The 14,803-nt window shown below is 39.1% G+C and overlaps 1 protein-coding gene across 3 annotated transcripts in view; it reads left to right on the forward strand.

Moving 5' to 3' along the window:
* The window catches only part of MEIS2 (Meis homeobox 2), a 173,217-nt gene that overhangs the window by 40,144 nt on the left and 118,270 nt on the right, over window positions 1-14,803 (forward strand). For all 3 annotated transcript variants that reach the window (XM_050897161.1, XM_050897162.1, XM_050897163.1), the window contains exon 8: window positions 11,628-11,773. In XM_050897161.1, coding sequence (XP_050753118.1) covers window positions 11,628-11,773 — 146 coding nt within the window. The remainder of the gene's footprint in view (window positions 1-11,627; window positions 11,774-14,803) is intronic.

The following is a 14,803-nucleotide window of genomic DNA, read 5'->3' on the forward strand; positions in this document are numbered from 1 at the left end:
GAATACCTCACTCAAATGGTGCAAAGTCAGCCAGTTCTTAATTTTTTACCTCCTCAAGAGTGCATTCAGTGACTTTATCACTGAGAAGAATGACTCCCCTGCCTAGTGTGATCAAGATCTGGAAATTTGCTGCATCAGCACATTTAGCCCAGACTGCTACTTGATTGGTGGGGCTTAGATTTGATCTTATGGCATACATGTCAGTTCTCTAACTGGCTAGGTGAACAGCCTGTCCAGGGGGAAACTCAGTTTTACCCATCTGAATGAAGAGAAGTCTCGTAACCTGCCAGGTTTTTCGTTTAGAGTTCCTACATACAGCCAAACCTATCTCCTCTGAAGGGGGAAGCGGGGTGACGGAAGTCCTCTGGAGCCCAACTTGTGAGGTCCTTCCCTAGGAAGAGCTCAGGGACACAAACAAGTCTGGGAAGACTTTGTAGGCACTGCATATTTGTCTTTTGCAACACTTTCTGCTACAATGAAAGACTTGAAATGAAATTACAGGCTTATGAACAGAAAAGCAAAGCATCACATGTCAGAGTGGGGGTCTGTGCTTTTTAGTTTTGTGCTGTGAACTCTTAAGCAAATAGTGTTATAACAAGTCAGTACCCTGTGGTTTTGCTGTTTTTATGCTTTCTTATTTTCTAAATCCGATTCATCGAAACTTTTGTCAAAAGCTTTTTCCCACGTTTCTACGAAATTATGTGTTGCTCTGTCAGTTCTTTTGATCACTTAAAGCAGGTCCAAAGCATCTTATGGGATAGTTTGGGTGCAGAGAGAGGAGAAGGCCATGGCCTTCCCTTCTTTTTCGCTTGTTTTTTTAATCATATTATCCTGAAACAATTCAGTAAAACTATATGATGGGAGAAAATAAGTTGCTTGTCAGCCTTTCTGATATCATAAAGACCTCTTTTTGGTTTTTTGTCAACCAGTTGAAATTTTCTGACCTGAATTCACATGTCTGTATGCTCGCTGCTTCTTCCAGTTTGAGGCATTTGGATATTCTTAACTATCTTCCCTCATGGCTGAAGCCAGACTCTAAGAAACTAGAAGGGACTAACTAGGGGCTTCGGTTCTTAAATGCTTGCTCTTATAATCTGTCTACTGAAGTTGAAAGACAAAACATTTCAGGCCTTTCCGGTAACCACTTTTAAGCATCCAATATATGCAGCAGATGGTTTACACTTTACCTTTACAAGGCTTCCTGGAGGAAAAGACTTCTGAAAAGTGTTACCCTGAAAGTAAATACAGGCAGATCCAAAGCACGCGGTTGTCACCTGGAACTTGATTCACCAGTGGGAGCAAGCACTGGATCGAGCCCTTTGTTGTGAGCATCAAATAGCATACCACTTATAAACAGTATTAGTTATGTTTCCAAATACCTAGCACACTATATTTAAAGTACGGGCTTTAACTTAAACCTACAAGAGCAGACTGTCAGTGTTCCCACGTAACCCTTCACATTCTGGCATTTTCCAGACTGCCAGCCAAATGAACACTTTAGGAGGAGGTGCATATATATGTCTGCAGCACCCAGCGGGTTAATCCACCCTACTGTGCATAGGTGTTGGAGCTCTTATGGTATGTAAGATTTGCCAAGTTTGGAGTTTTTGTATTTTTTTATTTTTTCTGGACTATGCATTCACAGCAAGCATCTTTACTGATGCTGCTCAAGTGTTTGTGAATGCATATTGAGATGGTACTCTTATTTGTGTTTTATGTAACATACACGTTTGTGTACATTTTATCACCTGGGAAAGCTTTTATGGTTCATTTTGACACTCTTTCTATTAAAACATTTTTTTTTTTTTAAGCATTCAGCCATCCTCTTTTTTTTTTTTAATGCATCTTAAAATAGACTAATGTGAGTTTTGGACTTGTGGCCTAACAAATGTCCTTTTTAATAACTGAAGCTTTTAAGTTAGTATCTCTCTCGGGAATAAATGTCTGTTACATTTCTAGTCCTAACTTTTTTTTGGAAAAGATGAAAAAAGCCTATGAATGTGTACTTGTATGGAATATTTCAGCTGGTGCATTTTTAATAGCTAAATAACTCTGAAAAGGGTGGACAGTACATGGACTCTTGCTGTATTAGTGGGCATCACTTTAAGGGATGTCTCCTGAACAAGCAGTTGTGTCCAACAGCATGTTGTCTAAGGGGAACTGCAAGACATTAAAATATCTGACAGTTCATAAGTTTGTAACAGCTGTGAGGAAAATTGAGATGCTCTGATGGCTATTTTCCTTTTCAAAAAAAGCCATTTTTATTCTTAAAGAAACTACATTAATGATTTAATGAAGAACAGTATTGGATGTTAACCATCATCTACTTCAAGTTCTCCACTTTCTGCTATATATAAACAACTGCAAAATGTTAAAGGTTAAATATTGATGAGATACTATTGAACTTAATTACTTAACTGCAGGTAGAATTTTAATTGAACTTGGTTATTTTGCCCATATTTGATATTATTCTAATGACAAAAATAACAGGAGAGCAAATAAGAAATGGTACTTAAGATAAAATATAGCTTTTTAATGTATACTAACTTTGGCACCGTTGATTGAGGAAACTAAAAACACTATCCCACTTAATCCAACAGGGATAGAGAACTAAAAAAAGAAAATGGTCTCTTGAAGATGTGCTTTAGGCAAAAAAAAAAAAAAAAGGTTTTTTTGTCTCCTGATTTCTTTAATGACTTGTTATTGTTGTCTCAGCTGTAGCCAAAGTCTGCAGCTGGTATTCTTAACAGAATTACTACGAGAATGCTAAAAATATTTCTCTAAAAATATATAAAAAAGCAATTTAAAAAAGAACTCCATTTAGACTGCAGCACAAGGACATTTTGTGTGACAGCTTTTAGTAGGATGAAAAATTTAAACAGAATAACAGCTATTTACATTCACACTGCAAAGTAATTACCGAAGCAGACAAAATACTTAAACCTAATTTAATAATGCTTTCCTTCAGCCTAGGTGCCAAAACCTGAGAGTAAACTTCCCAACTTGTGCTGAGGTGGGGAGGGGGGGACTTGAAGTTAAAACCATGTAGAAACAAGTGCATTGAACACTTTCCCAGTGAGGTACAAAGTGAGCTTCATTTTTAAACAGAAGAGCATCATAAATCAGCATAAACCACAAGTTTTAATGAGTATATCTCCTCTGGAATTATGCAGTGCTTGCAATTCTATGAGAACAAGACAAGGATCTGGTCTTACACTCCTTACTCAGGCAAAACTGCCACTGACATTAATGATAATTTTGCTTGAATAGAACAAAGTGCTTGATGGTGGTTATGCCAGCATGAGGGGTGCGAGATTAGGATAAACGTGCAAAAAAGTACAACTTCAAATGGCTGTACCTTTGACTTCTTGAGCTAGTATTTCCTCCAACTACAAGGATCATAATTATAACATTTGCTGGTTCAAAGATTAACATTTAGCATTCTGGGAAAGACTTTCTGGACTTTAGTAACCTGATCAGTATGGTCTCCTTTTGGTCTCTGCCTCTTTCTGGTTCTTTGTATTGCAGGGGAGATGATAGTATCTGGCACATTCCTTGGATGACTTGAAGATAGCAGCCTTCTGTGTTTGGGACTGAAAGATTGTGAACTCTGTGTTAGCAGAAATGCCACACAGGGGAGGTGAATAGAACATTAAAAAAGCTTTAGCTTTAGGTACTGCAGCGCAAGCAGAGTTGAATTTGAGAGCTGGGACTTAAGTGGACATTTGTCCCTGCTTTCTTCCTTAATAAAATCTGAGTGTTAACTGTGGATAAGGGCATTTGAGAGATCACTAAAAATGAATCATTGAGTGCCCAGAAGAGCTTTATTATGATATATTATGGAGAACTTTAGAATATACCATGTACTTTTTATGTGCTTATCGGATGCATGTATGAGTTACTATTACAGAAGTAAATTATTTTGTCCTTTGCTGCAGAAGCAAAATAATTTGCGAAATTAAAACGTCAAAATAAAACTCATCAAAAACTGGATCTGTGTGGTCCTTTCTGGCCCTGTGTTCCCATCTAATTTTCTTTTGCCCCATGAAAGGCTATTGACCAAAAAAACACAAGCTCCAACCAGCAACATTTGTTGTGCTTGTGTGTGTGTAGTCCATTTTGAAAAACCCTGACACAAATATTAAATCTGGAAAAAACCTCAGTGCAGAAATCCTGACTGGTCAAACTGAGTTTAAAAAAAAAACCTAAATTTTAAAAATCCCCAGACTGATATCAGGTTCCAGGACTGAGCCCTTGTAAGTAGAGTCAAGAGAGGTCGCTTAGTTCAGTTTGTTTGCCCCAGTAGCAATTAGAATGAAGGAGTTATTCTGCTCCTGAAGTTCCGCATGGATGTTGCCACTGCCCAGTTAACCAGTGTGAAAATACCATGGAAAATAAATTATTAAACTATACTGTTATTACTAACTTGCCAGCTCCAGAGAAACAAATGCAGCCACATTTACATATGTGTCCATCTGTCTGTTTTTACACTTTATGTCTTCAGCCAGTGGGTGAAATTGTTTTAATCCAAGCTGCAGTCTGAATTTTTTCTTTTTTTTTTCCTGCTGATATTTTTCTGTGTGCGTATGTTATTTGTAGATGGACATGCACATTCTTCATAGTAGCTAGTTCTTAATTGTCCTTTTAAGTAACCTAATCTATGTGGCCACGGTAGTTTTAACTGGAGTAAGCGGCAGAGTTCTCCATGGATAATTTTCGTTAGTTAGCAGATTGTTACCATCTCAATGTTGCTGAAATCCCTAATCTCAGGTCAGCGTGAAGCTGCAGTGGTTACAATCCTGTTGCCTGATGCAGTGTGAATGGAAGTGCTTTCTGTCAGAAACATGTGGTCTCTTCAGTGGAGAGCCTGCGTAAATCCTGTGTAAATAGAGGGAGGCTAACAAAGGATGAGCCCCTGCAGCTCAGAGCATTTGGAGCCATTTGGAGGCTGAATTTGCTAAATGCTGCTTATACCGCCTGAAAAGTTGAAGAGAAAGGAGCATAAAATCCCTTCTTTTTTCTCTTTCTGCTCCTACCCTGGGGGGAGGGTGTTAAGGGCCAGGGAAGCCTGAGGTAAGCCTATGAAGACTGTTTTTTCAGTGCTCTTTTGAGTGTGAAAAAGGTGGCATGGGTCACTGTCCCCTCTTTAATGTCGGAAAACCCACACAGTTAGTAAATGTTGCATGTAAACTACAGCATTTCATCCCTTCTCCTGCACTCCACGGCAGTGGGCCATGAACTAGTCACTTGAAAATCGCAGAAAAATTTCACTTCAACATGTCCGGACAGTTTAGCACAGCAGGAACGTAAGAGAGATCAGTAATTAGTAGGTTGCTTTACTGTTCCCCTCGTCTGCATTGGAACACTTTTTTCACCTGATGTGAAAATATGTTGGATTATAATGAACAAACCACAAACCTACTGGCTGTATAAAAGAGCTTAAGATTTGAACCAGTCTTTATTAGTTTTCTCTTTAAAAAGCTAGAAAAATATGTTGTTGGGTTTTGAATATAATCTCTAAGTATTCTCGATTCACTTCACAAATAAACACGAGCTTTAAACACAGACAATTAAGGGCACAAAAAAAGCCAGTCTTTTTTCTTATTTTTGGACAGGAAAATAATAAAAGGGGAAATGTGAAACATTACAGTTCTGCAAATAATTTTGAAAGATTTGAATCACCAATTTCATAGCATGCATGGCTATAACAATAACATAGCTGGAATGTCATTCCTACCTTTGAGTAAATAATAAAATATTTGTAAATGCCTTTTTGAAAATAAGACAAATTAGTGATTATAGAAAGGTGCCTATCCAGAAACAGAAAAGGAACAGTTTTTATTCTGTCTCTTGTAAATACACTTCAGATATCAGATACCATGCAACTCTTTAAGCCTTTAGCACATATTGCCAGATGGCAATAGGGACTTGCTCCTGACTGACAAACCAGGCTAAAATATGATTAGACCGAGTAGAATAGCTTTGTAGGTGAGGACTGATAGTGGCTTAAGTTCTCTTCCTTTTCTTCCTATTTGAATTCACAATAGTTATTAATGTCTGGATTGTGTGAAATCTGTACATGCCATCTTTACAGTATCAGCCCAGTGGAATTGCTGGGTTACAATCTGGAAAGCAAAAGATCTTCCAAAAGAACAGCAGAGAGAAGGCCAGCTCTTCATCTCCTCCCTGCTGCTAGAAGGGCAAAAGAGTAACGCCTTCTGTAGTAAGAGAGATGGTAGTGCGGTATGTCTGAAGTCTTCCTGTTCCTTCTAGTGCACCAGTGTCCAACCTTTCTTTCTCTCCAAGATGCTCACTGAAACATATGACTTAGCACCATGAGACATGTGTCTGGTGTCTCAGAGACACACAAGGGGAGGGAACGCAGGGGGGCTGATTACAGCAGCTCACTTGAGGACACCCCACTCCAGGATGGGACAAGCAGTGGCTGAGCATGCAGGTCAACCTAGGCTGCCTGTGTCAGGCCTAAGCAGCTTCTGATGGCTCCTTTCCTCCTGCAGTCAAATAATTCAGCAAAACCAGCACACGTACTGGCAGAGCACTGCTGCGATGGCACAGGTCTAAGCTGGGATGCCCACTTGAACTGTTTGTGGTTTTCAAAGTCCCAGGTTTCCCACCCATAACCTATCCTAACTCAGTTTCCCTAGGCAGTAAGATGCGGTAGGTAAGTATTGCTTCTGTGGTGTGAGGAGACTAAGTCAACTTCCATGAACAGTGATCATTAAGAGGAGGATAAAAAAACCCCCACAGCCAGCATTTCATTCAAAGAGCTGTGATCTGCTGAAGCTGTAAGGCTAAAAGCCTGATGATTTTAACAGGGTGGAATGGAGATAAGGAGTTCTCCTGAAGGGTCTTTGATTCTGGAACTGACCTTCCCTCTCTATTAGTCCTTCCTACAGCACAGACTGTCTTATCTACAAAATGTATTCAAACACTTCTCTTTCCAGCTTTTTGGCAGTGGTAATTAACCAGATTATTAAGATTTTTCTCTGGTGGTGATGTGGATCATGTTACTAAGTTGAACATTCTTATTAATACTGGTTTATAATACTTATGTGTCCAGATGGGCACATTGTAAGTACAAACAAATAATTGCAAATTGTGAATATAAGCTGCATGCAGATTCTCCTCTTTGTTTTGCATTTATGTCTACATATTTTACTCCATCAAAATACTGGACTGAAAGATTGTAGAGTAATTTACTTAAGATCAGCGTAGTGCACTGCAGCTTTTCTTTTCAGAATCTTTTAACTTGGTTTTCATATTGCTTGCACTATTTTTAGAAAAATGATGAAGTGTCTTGTCTTCACCCCCTTAGATACCCCTGCTCTTCTCTTTTTTCCTTTAGCATGACAAACCATAAAGCTGTAAGGGACCTCTGATGGTGAAGAAACTCAAACATTGGGTCCTGAAATGTATTTTTCCAGAAATCACTTTTCTTACTGCTCTGCTTGTTATGATGGTAATAGAAACTATTTCTAGAGTTTGAATCTGGGCTGTTACCAGGCTTCTGTGCTTTGGCCTGACTGAGTTGTCCTTTTCAGTTATCATTTTGCATAGATTGGGAATCTGTTATTCATCCTGTTCACAAATGGGGAAAAGACTAGATGAGCAGCTTCTAAGGAGCACTCGCTTCATCTCTTGCAGGGTCTTTACTCTGTGAGGAACACAAACAAGGACTAGGGTTGAGATAATACTGATAGTGTGGAGGACTGTCAAAGAGGAATTCATTGATACAATAAGGTTGGACAGGCCTTCTGTAGGACTGAACTCTGTTTCTCAAAGAGTCCTTAGCTGCATAAACATTGAGGTCAGCAAGCTAGTCCGTCGAAGGAAATCAGTTTGCAGCAAGTTAAGTTTGAAATTATGGTGCAATGGAAACCCTGCTCTAACTACTTATTCAGTATTTTTTAGATAAGAGGTACTCTCCTTTGCTGTCAATGCAAAATAATTTATCTTATGGGAAGAAACCCTCAGCATGTGCTAAGAGTGTCTGCACACAGAGCTAGTGCAGAAGCTGAACTTCCTGCTATGTAAAGACTTGCATCTTCAGCCCCATCCACAAACCCTTCCCCTAGAAGAGAAGGTCTCTAAGGAACCCCATGTGGGTCACTTTGCAAAGTTTGTTGTAAACTCTCTCCATCTTTTATAGGGGTTATTGAGACTATTATATAGCATTGATATAATCTTAAACAAGCTGGGTAATATGCCTAATTCTCTACTGGCTTGAATTCTGTGTAGTCATTGACATCCCCACAAAGAGAGTGCCACTTGAGAATTCTCCACTCTCCTAGAACAGTGATAGGGTTTTGCAATCACTTGTACTCTTTGCACAAGAATAAACGAGTGAACAGTGTGCAATGCAGTAGAAAGTCAGCCTTCATGTTTTTTGCTGCTGTGTGAAAAAGTAAGTCAGTGGGCCAAAATCTAGACTTAATTTCCCCGCTAGAAAATTGGGATAACTATGCTTATATAATTGCATTTTCCACACAAGTTAGGACTTGACTTTACTCTTCTTACAAATTACTATCCAAATCAGGATATGAACAGTTCACATAGGCAGAATCACTTGTAATGATGGTTTAAATGATTTAAATTTGGATTCCTTCATACAGCAGTTAAAAGTATACTCAGTCCCGTCTTCAATAGAGTGACTTTCATGTCTGCTCATTTTATTTCACTTTTGATAATTTCTTTTCCTTCATTTAAAATAACTCATGTTTATTTGGATACAGCAAACTAGGATCAGGCCCTCCATATCCAAGAAGTAAATCATTCCATCTTGGAAAAGTCAGTTATGGGCTACTTCTATGATTTCTTGCCACTAGAAACCATACCCACTAATGTGAGCAGTTGCAGTGCTATTAAAGATATGACAATACAGCTTAACAGGATTGGGCTTGTAGTTCACCAGAGCAACAAATCTTGCTGTATTCATCTTCTGAGGTCATTTGGAGGTATGATATTTGGATTTGCTTTCATGAGGTTATGGAACAGATTAGGGAAGCACTGACTCTTACTGTTTCAACTGCTGATTGAGGTGGGAAAGCAGTGGAAGCTTTAACTGAACTTTCATCTCCTGGGCTGCTATTAGCTTTTTAAAACCAGGATATTAACAACATCTCCAAAAGGTCTGAACACTGATTTAGCAGGTAGGTGACTCCTGCTGAGGATGCTCACAAACAGGAGAGTATGTACATGCAGAGAAAGAGGAATTTGTCCATATATAGAGTGAACCAGTGCTTCTGCAGTGCGAAAGGATGGTGCAGAGTGGAAGTTTTACAGCTCCACGCATCCTGTGCATACGCACATAACTTTTACATAAAGAGACAAAGATATCTTTATCCGCACGACAGATAGACAAACAGACTGACTGACTTCAAACTTGCACTTTCAGTAGTGATTTTTTTCCCCCCCATCTCCGGGTACTGCTTTTCAAAATTGCCTGAGGCTACAGTACAGCACCTCAGATCCCCAAGGCCCATTGCCTGGCTCCTAATAGCCACTCTCCATCTGTGTCACATGAACAGCTGATGAGATAGCTCCAGTGTCTGTATTTTGGAGAGCATATCCACCCAGGTTAAAATGCTGGGGTTGCCAAGGAGCAGTCAGAAGCCATTAGTGTTTGTGAGAATTTGCCTTGCAGCAGTTCCTTGGCATAGTGGAAAGTGTGTGTGTGTGCGTGTGTGAGAGAGAGAGGGGTAGGGTGGAATACATGGGGGGAGAGAGCAACGGAAAGGAGTGCTTTCTAAATAACCAACATCTTGCAAAAGTGAACAGTTGGTTACAGCGTTTAGGGCTTCCATAATCTCTTCGATTAGTTTGCTGTGATTCGACTCTCCTTTCTCTATCATTAACAGAAACAAATAAAAACAAAAAAAAAGAAAAGGAGCATGAGAAAGAGAGCAGCGACTTCAGGGTCTTGCTCTGGTGTTTGGGCAGATGGAAAGGAGCTGCTCTGCCTTGGGGCAGGGTGGTTGTAATGAAGTGGCCTGTCAGTCTGTAAATAGTGAGGGTCATCTCTTCCATGTGATGGAGGGTATCACATTGCAGTGAAAATGGAAATGTCAATAAAATTAATCTGCCAGCTCTTTGCTGTGGCTTTTTCTGTCTCTCCGGACCAAAAGGGTTGGTTTTTCAGAGGGGAGGCAGTGGAAGAAGGGTGATCTGGCATGGGAGGGAAGATGGAGCTGAAATGCAAGTTTTGAAGCAAATGGACTGTATGTAGCAGCAACGTATTTCGTTTAGTAGCACTACAGAGCTAGACGAGGCTATAGGAATTAGCTCGTGAATCTATAGCATTCCTCAGGAAGCTATGGAGCGTCTAGCTCAGGCTACATTGAGCACAGAGTTTATTGTTTTAGGCTTTCTTGGACAAGGTTTTTACTTAGCATGGGATTTATGGCATTTACTGCTAATGAATGTCTATTCTTAAATTACAAAAACCACCGTCTCAGCACAATTCCCAGATGTCCTTCCAGGACCTCGGCTTCTTAAACACCAGCAGGGAGCATAAACTCTCTACTTCTCTGTTTTCCTCTTTCGTGTGGCTCTGGGCTAATGATGTGTAAGGAAAACACAGCAATCTATAAAGTCTCAGTGCTGTCCCAGTATTCTTCATTTATTTTGCATTTGATTATGCCACAAGTCGGATCTTGTTTCTTTCCTTTTTTTAAAGTTATTAGTTCAAATATTAATGTAGGAATATGGCATATATTGCTGCTCTTGATTGATGCCTTCCCAAAAACAGGAAGACGTGCTCATATGAATTTTAAGAAAGTAGGGGTCCTGCAATGCCTTGCCAGAAGAGTTTTTCAGATACATAATTTAGATGCCCTCCAGGCAGGCTTTCAAGGCATTTTTGCTGGAGGGCAAGAAAAAATAACTATGACTGTTAAAAGTAAATGATTTTTGCTAATGCACAATTAATGCCAGGGAAAAGCACAGAAAAGAAAGATGTTGATGGAAAGTTCTGATTAAGTGAGAGCTCTACCTTGATGTGCATCTTTTTTTTTAAATGATAATAATCACTGATGCAGAGATGTAGAAGTTTTAATGTCATGCAAATGCTATATGCAGGGTCATACTAGGTGTATGTGTTTGTGCGTGCGTATGTGTGTTGGGAGGTGATGGTTACGGGGAGGGGCTCATCTGACAGTGTGTTATGTGCACTGAACGGTGACACGGTTACTGCCACCTCTGCAGAGGGCCTCGAATATATAGACTACAGAACATTTAACTTGATTACTTATAGTGCGTATTCAGAATGGTTGTAGGGATGCATTTACAGTGAATGGGTTTTCTTGTGGCAGGTTTTCCCACATTGAATCCTGTAATTGACAAAGAGCTATTGCACTATGTCAAGCACACAATTATAATTGAATTAATGATATATGCATGTGTGAAATGCAAAATTAGTATTTGGAGAGACATGGTTTCTAATTTTTACATATTTGTATCAGCAGTCATATATAATGAGAAACTGTATGTGCCTGATCTAGCAAATCAAAATAAAACTGTGGTAGTGTCTTGGTAATTAATGATACTTTTTGGCTTCTGTATTTTGTTCATTAAATGTCTCCTCCTTCCTGTTTTTCTCTTTGTTGTAGGAGATGGTTTAGACAATAGTGTAGCCTCACCTGGTACAGGGGATGACGATGACCCAGACAAGGACAAAAAACGTCAGAAGAAAAGAGGCATTTTCCCCAAAGTAGCAACAAATATCATGAGAGCGTGGCTTTTCCAGCATCTCACAGTAAGTGGTGCCCAAAACCAAAATAGATTTCTATTCATGTGCCTAATGAGGTTTATTCATCGTTATTAGAAATCAATTGTCCCCATAATTTTTGGACCATTATTAGGGCTCAATTATTGTTGTTTTTTTTTTTCTTCTAGATTTTTTTTTCTTGGCTCTTGGAATCATGACAAATCTGAAAGAAACCTATATGTATATATGTATATATATACACACTTACATGCCTATAGAGAGAGAAAGAGTACAAAGCCTTAGCATGGAACACCACCTACATATAAAGTAACCATGTTTTGCTTTGAACTATTCAAACTGTTCCTAAGGACAAAAAAGGGGTTTTCTTGCTTTAGCGTATATAAAGCTCTGCCTTCTGGATGCTTTATTGCTGGCCTCTGTTTACACAAACTTCATATGTATGTGGTGGAAGAGAGAGCCCCAGTCTGTGTGTGCTGACATACACTGTGGATATTAGAGAAGTCAAAGCAGCAGCTTGCAAACTTGTCATTGTTACTTTTTGTGAGAAATATAGAAGGCTTACAGGTTCCCCAATTCTTCAGTTGCGTAACAGAGAGAATAAGCACCTTTTTAGCTTCTCTTCAAGTCCATTATGTTAAAAGCTAGCCATATTCACATTTGGGGGAGAGAGAGTAAATATGTGAAAAAGCAATGCTTTCCATGGGCTATCTTTATCCTCTTGCTTGCAATTGGTTTTATGTGTTGGTGTTCTGTTGACTATTATAGCTTCACTTAGGCATCAAAACAGGGTTCCACAGAAAACCTAGTAACACTTTTTGCAGTTTACTTCATGTGGGAAATAATGGAAACTGGTAAAATTATCAATTGATTTTCCTCTTCCTCTCACTGTAAAATTGTTTCTCACTTGATAAGGCTTAAAATGCTAACTGTTATTAACTACTCTTCTTCTACCAAAGTTTTATAAATTTCCACAGTAGCTGATGTTGGTTACAGTGTAATGATTTCAGGACAAGGTACCCGATTTATTTATGATAGGGACTATCGAACTGCTCTGCTAGCAGCACAGCTAAAGGGGGGAGCGATAGATCCACATTTCTAAACCATCATTTTGATGTAAGGACATTAGTAGCAAACTAAGGTGCATTGATCTGGCCTGTGGGGTCAGGATTAGCTGGAATAGCCAGTGTCTCTGCTGGAGTAGCGGTTATTCCTGCCTCCCAGCTATGGCCATTTCAAAGGTCAGGTGCCCTGTACCCACTTGGCTCAGAGGAATTAGACAGAACATGAGTCTCTGGGCTGATTACTTAACCAAAGACAAAATAATGAGTCCTAAGCAAATACTGACTAATTGAAAGGGCTGTAAATCCATTACATATTGGTCAGGGATAATCAGGAGTATTTAATCACTTTTATCTATTCAGGAGCACTGAAGCTGCAACAGCAAAGCCCTGAACCTTGCCATGTGCTTATTATTCTCATCATTATCAAAATTACTTCACAGCTGTTCTTTGCTACATCACCTCAGCTGGAGATTTACTAACCTGTAAAATGTTTTTAATTTGGAAGTCGAGTGAGTGCGAGTGGAGGGTTTTTCATTTAGCTGTAGGGTATCTTTAGAGGAGTAGTACAGGCAGACAGCAAAAAGCAGGGCCACAAATAAACCAGTTTGTTTTGTAAATGTCTCTGTGTTAACTCCATTTCCTCTTATGAAATTTGTGATATCATGTTTTTTTCTCCCTGCCTTCCTTTCTCATGTGTTCCTTGAAAGCATTCGACACATGCTTATTAAACAGTCAACTGCCTCTCGTTTCTCTTGAGGAAAGTCCTCCTGGCTTTTTGAAATCCCTTTTCCTTGTTTCCATCCTCTCTTGACCCTCTCCATCCTGCATGAACTGAGGAAATTTGCCATCGCTGGTGAGGATGGCCTCGCAAAAATCAGATTAAATGAACACAAAAAAGCCCCAAACCTTTTACCGTCCAAGCTTTAATGAGTTTGCAGGTGTTGAAAGATTTACTGTGCTGTAATTCTCAGACCTGCAAACTGATAATGGAGACCCCTGACCAGTGCAGTGTAAATTCAGAAAGATTCTTGCCATAAACACATGCAGGGAAGGAAGAGAACTCCGTTCTTTTAAAGATCTCGCACTTTTTCTCAAATTAGCTTGTCCATTCAAAGTGCAATGCTGGCTGAGCCAGAACGGGGGAATCTGTGATGTACAATTTTATTGTTTCAAGTAAATATCTTTACAATGGCAGTCCATGATTCAATGTACATTCCTTCATTACTAGTCTAACCTTATTTCAAATTGGTTTGTTCCTCCTTTGTGTGTATGACCTGTTCTTGTATTACAATAATCCCCTGATGTACCCTTTTTTCTTTCTCTCTCTTTTTTTTTTTTTTGAAGAAACTAATTGAATTATCTCATTATTTTAATTTGTTAAGCAAATGTATTTTACATCTCAGGATGTGTTCTTAAAGAAGGAGCTGCTTAGGCTTTGCCCCCTGAATGGGCCATTGGTACATTTTGACATTCATGCATTCATTAAGGAGAGGAACATAAAAGAGCTCTAGTTGTATTTTTTTTTCAAACACCCAACCAGCATGGAGCAACTTTTCCATAAGCCACAGGGGTCTCTCTACATATGTTCTCAACTGCAAGCCATTGTCACCTATTCTGAATACCTCAAAAGGACAAATAAAATACTAAAGGCCAACTGTAGCAATTGTTAGCTGTTAGTCTCAATATGACAAAAATCATTAACCTCTGGTTTCCCTGGAAGGAGAGGCAGTGGCAGTCCATCTCTTATGGCACGGATTAAACTTGAAATTCCTTTAGACTGTCAAATTCAAAGAGAGTAACTCAGTTCTGACCAATTGTATTTACTTATGATTTTAAATAAAATGCTATTTTTTTCCTTTATTCAATCAGTTTGCAAACTCCTAAGGTAGCTGATTTTAAAAATTGAATTGCATAAGTGGCTTTTTTGAAGACACTGGCACTTGAACTCTGATGTAGAGTGAATGTATCTGATAGGCTGTGTCTTTCAAAACAATTT

The sequence above is a fragment of the Gymnogyps californianus genome, chromosome 5 (genome assembly GCF_018139145.2).
Source record: "Gymnogyps californianus isolate 813 chromosome 5, ASM1813914v2, whole genome shotgun sequence".
In the NCBI taxonomy this organism is placed as follows: domain Eukaryota; kingdom Metazoa; phylum Chordata; class Aves; order Accipitriformes; family Cathartidae; genus Gymnogyps; species Gymnogyps californianus.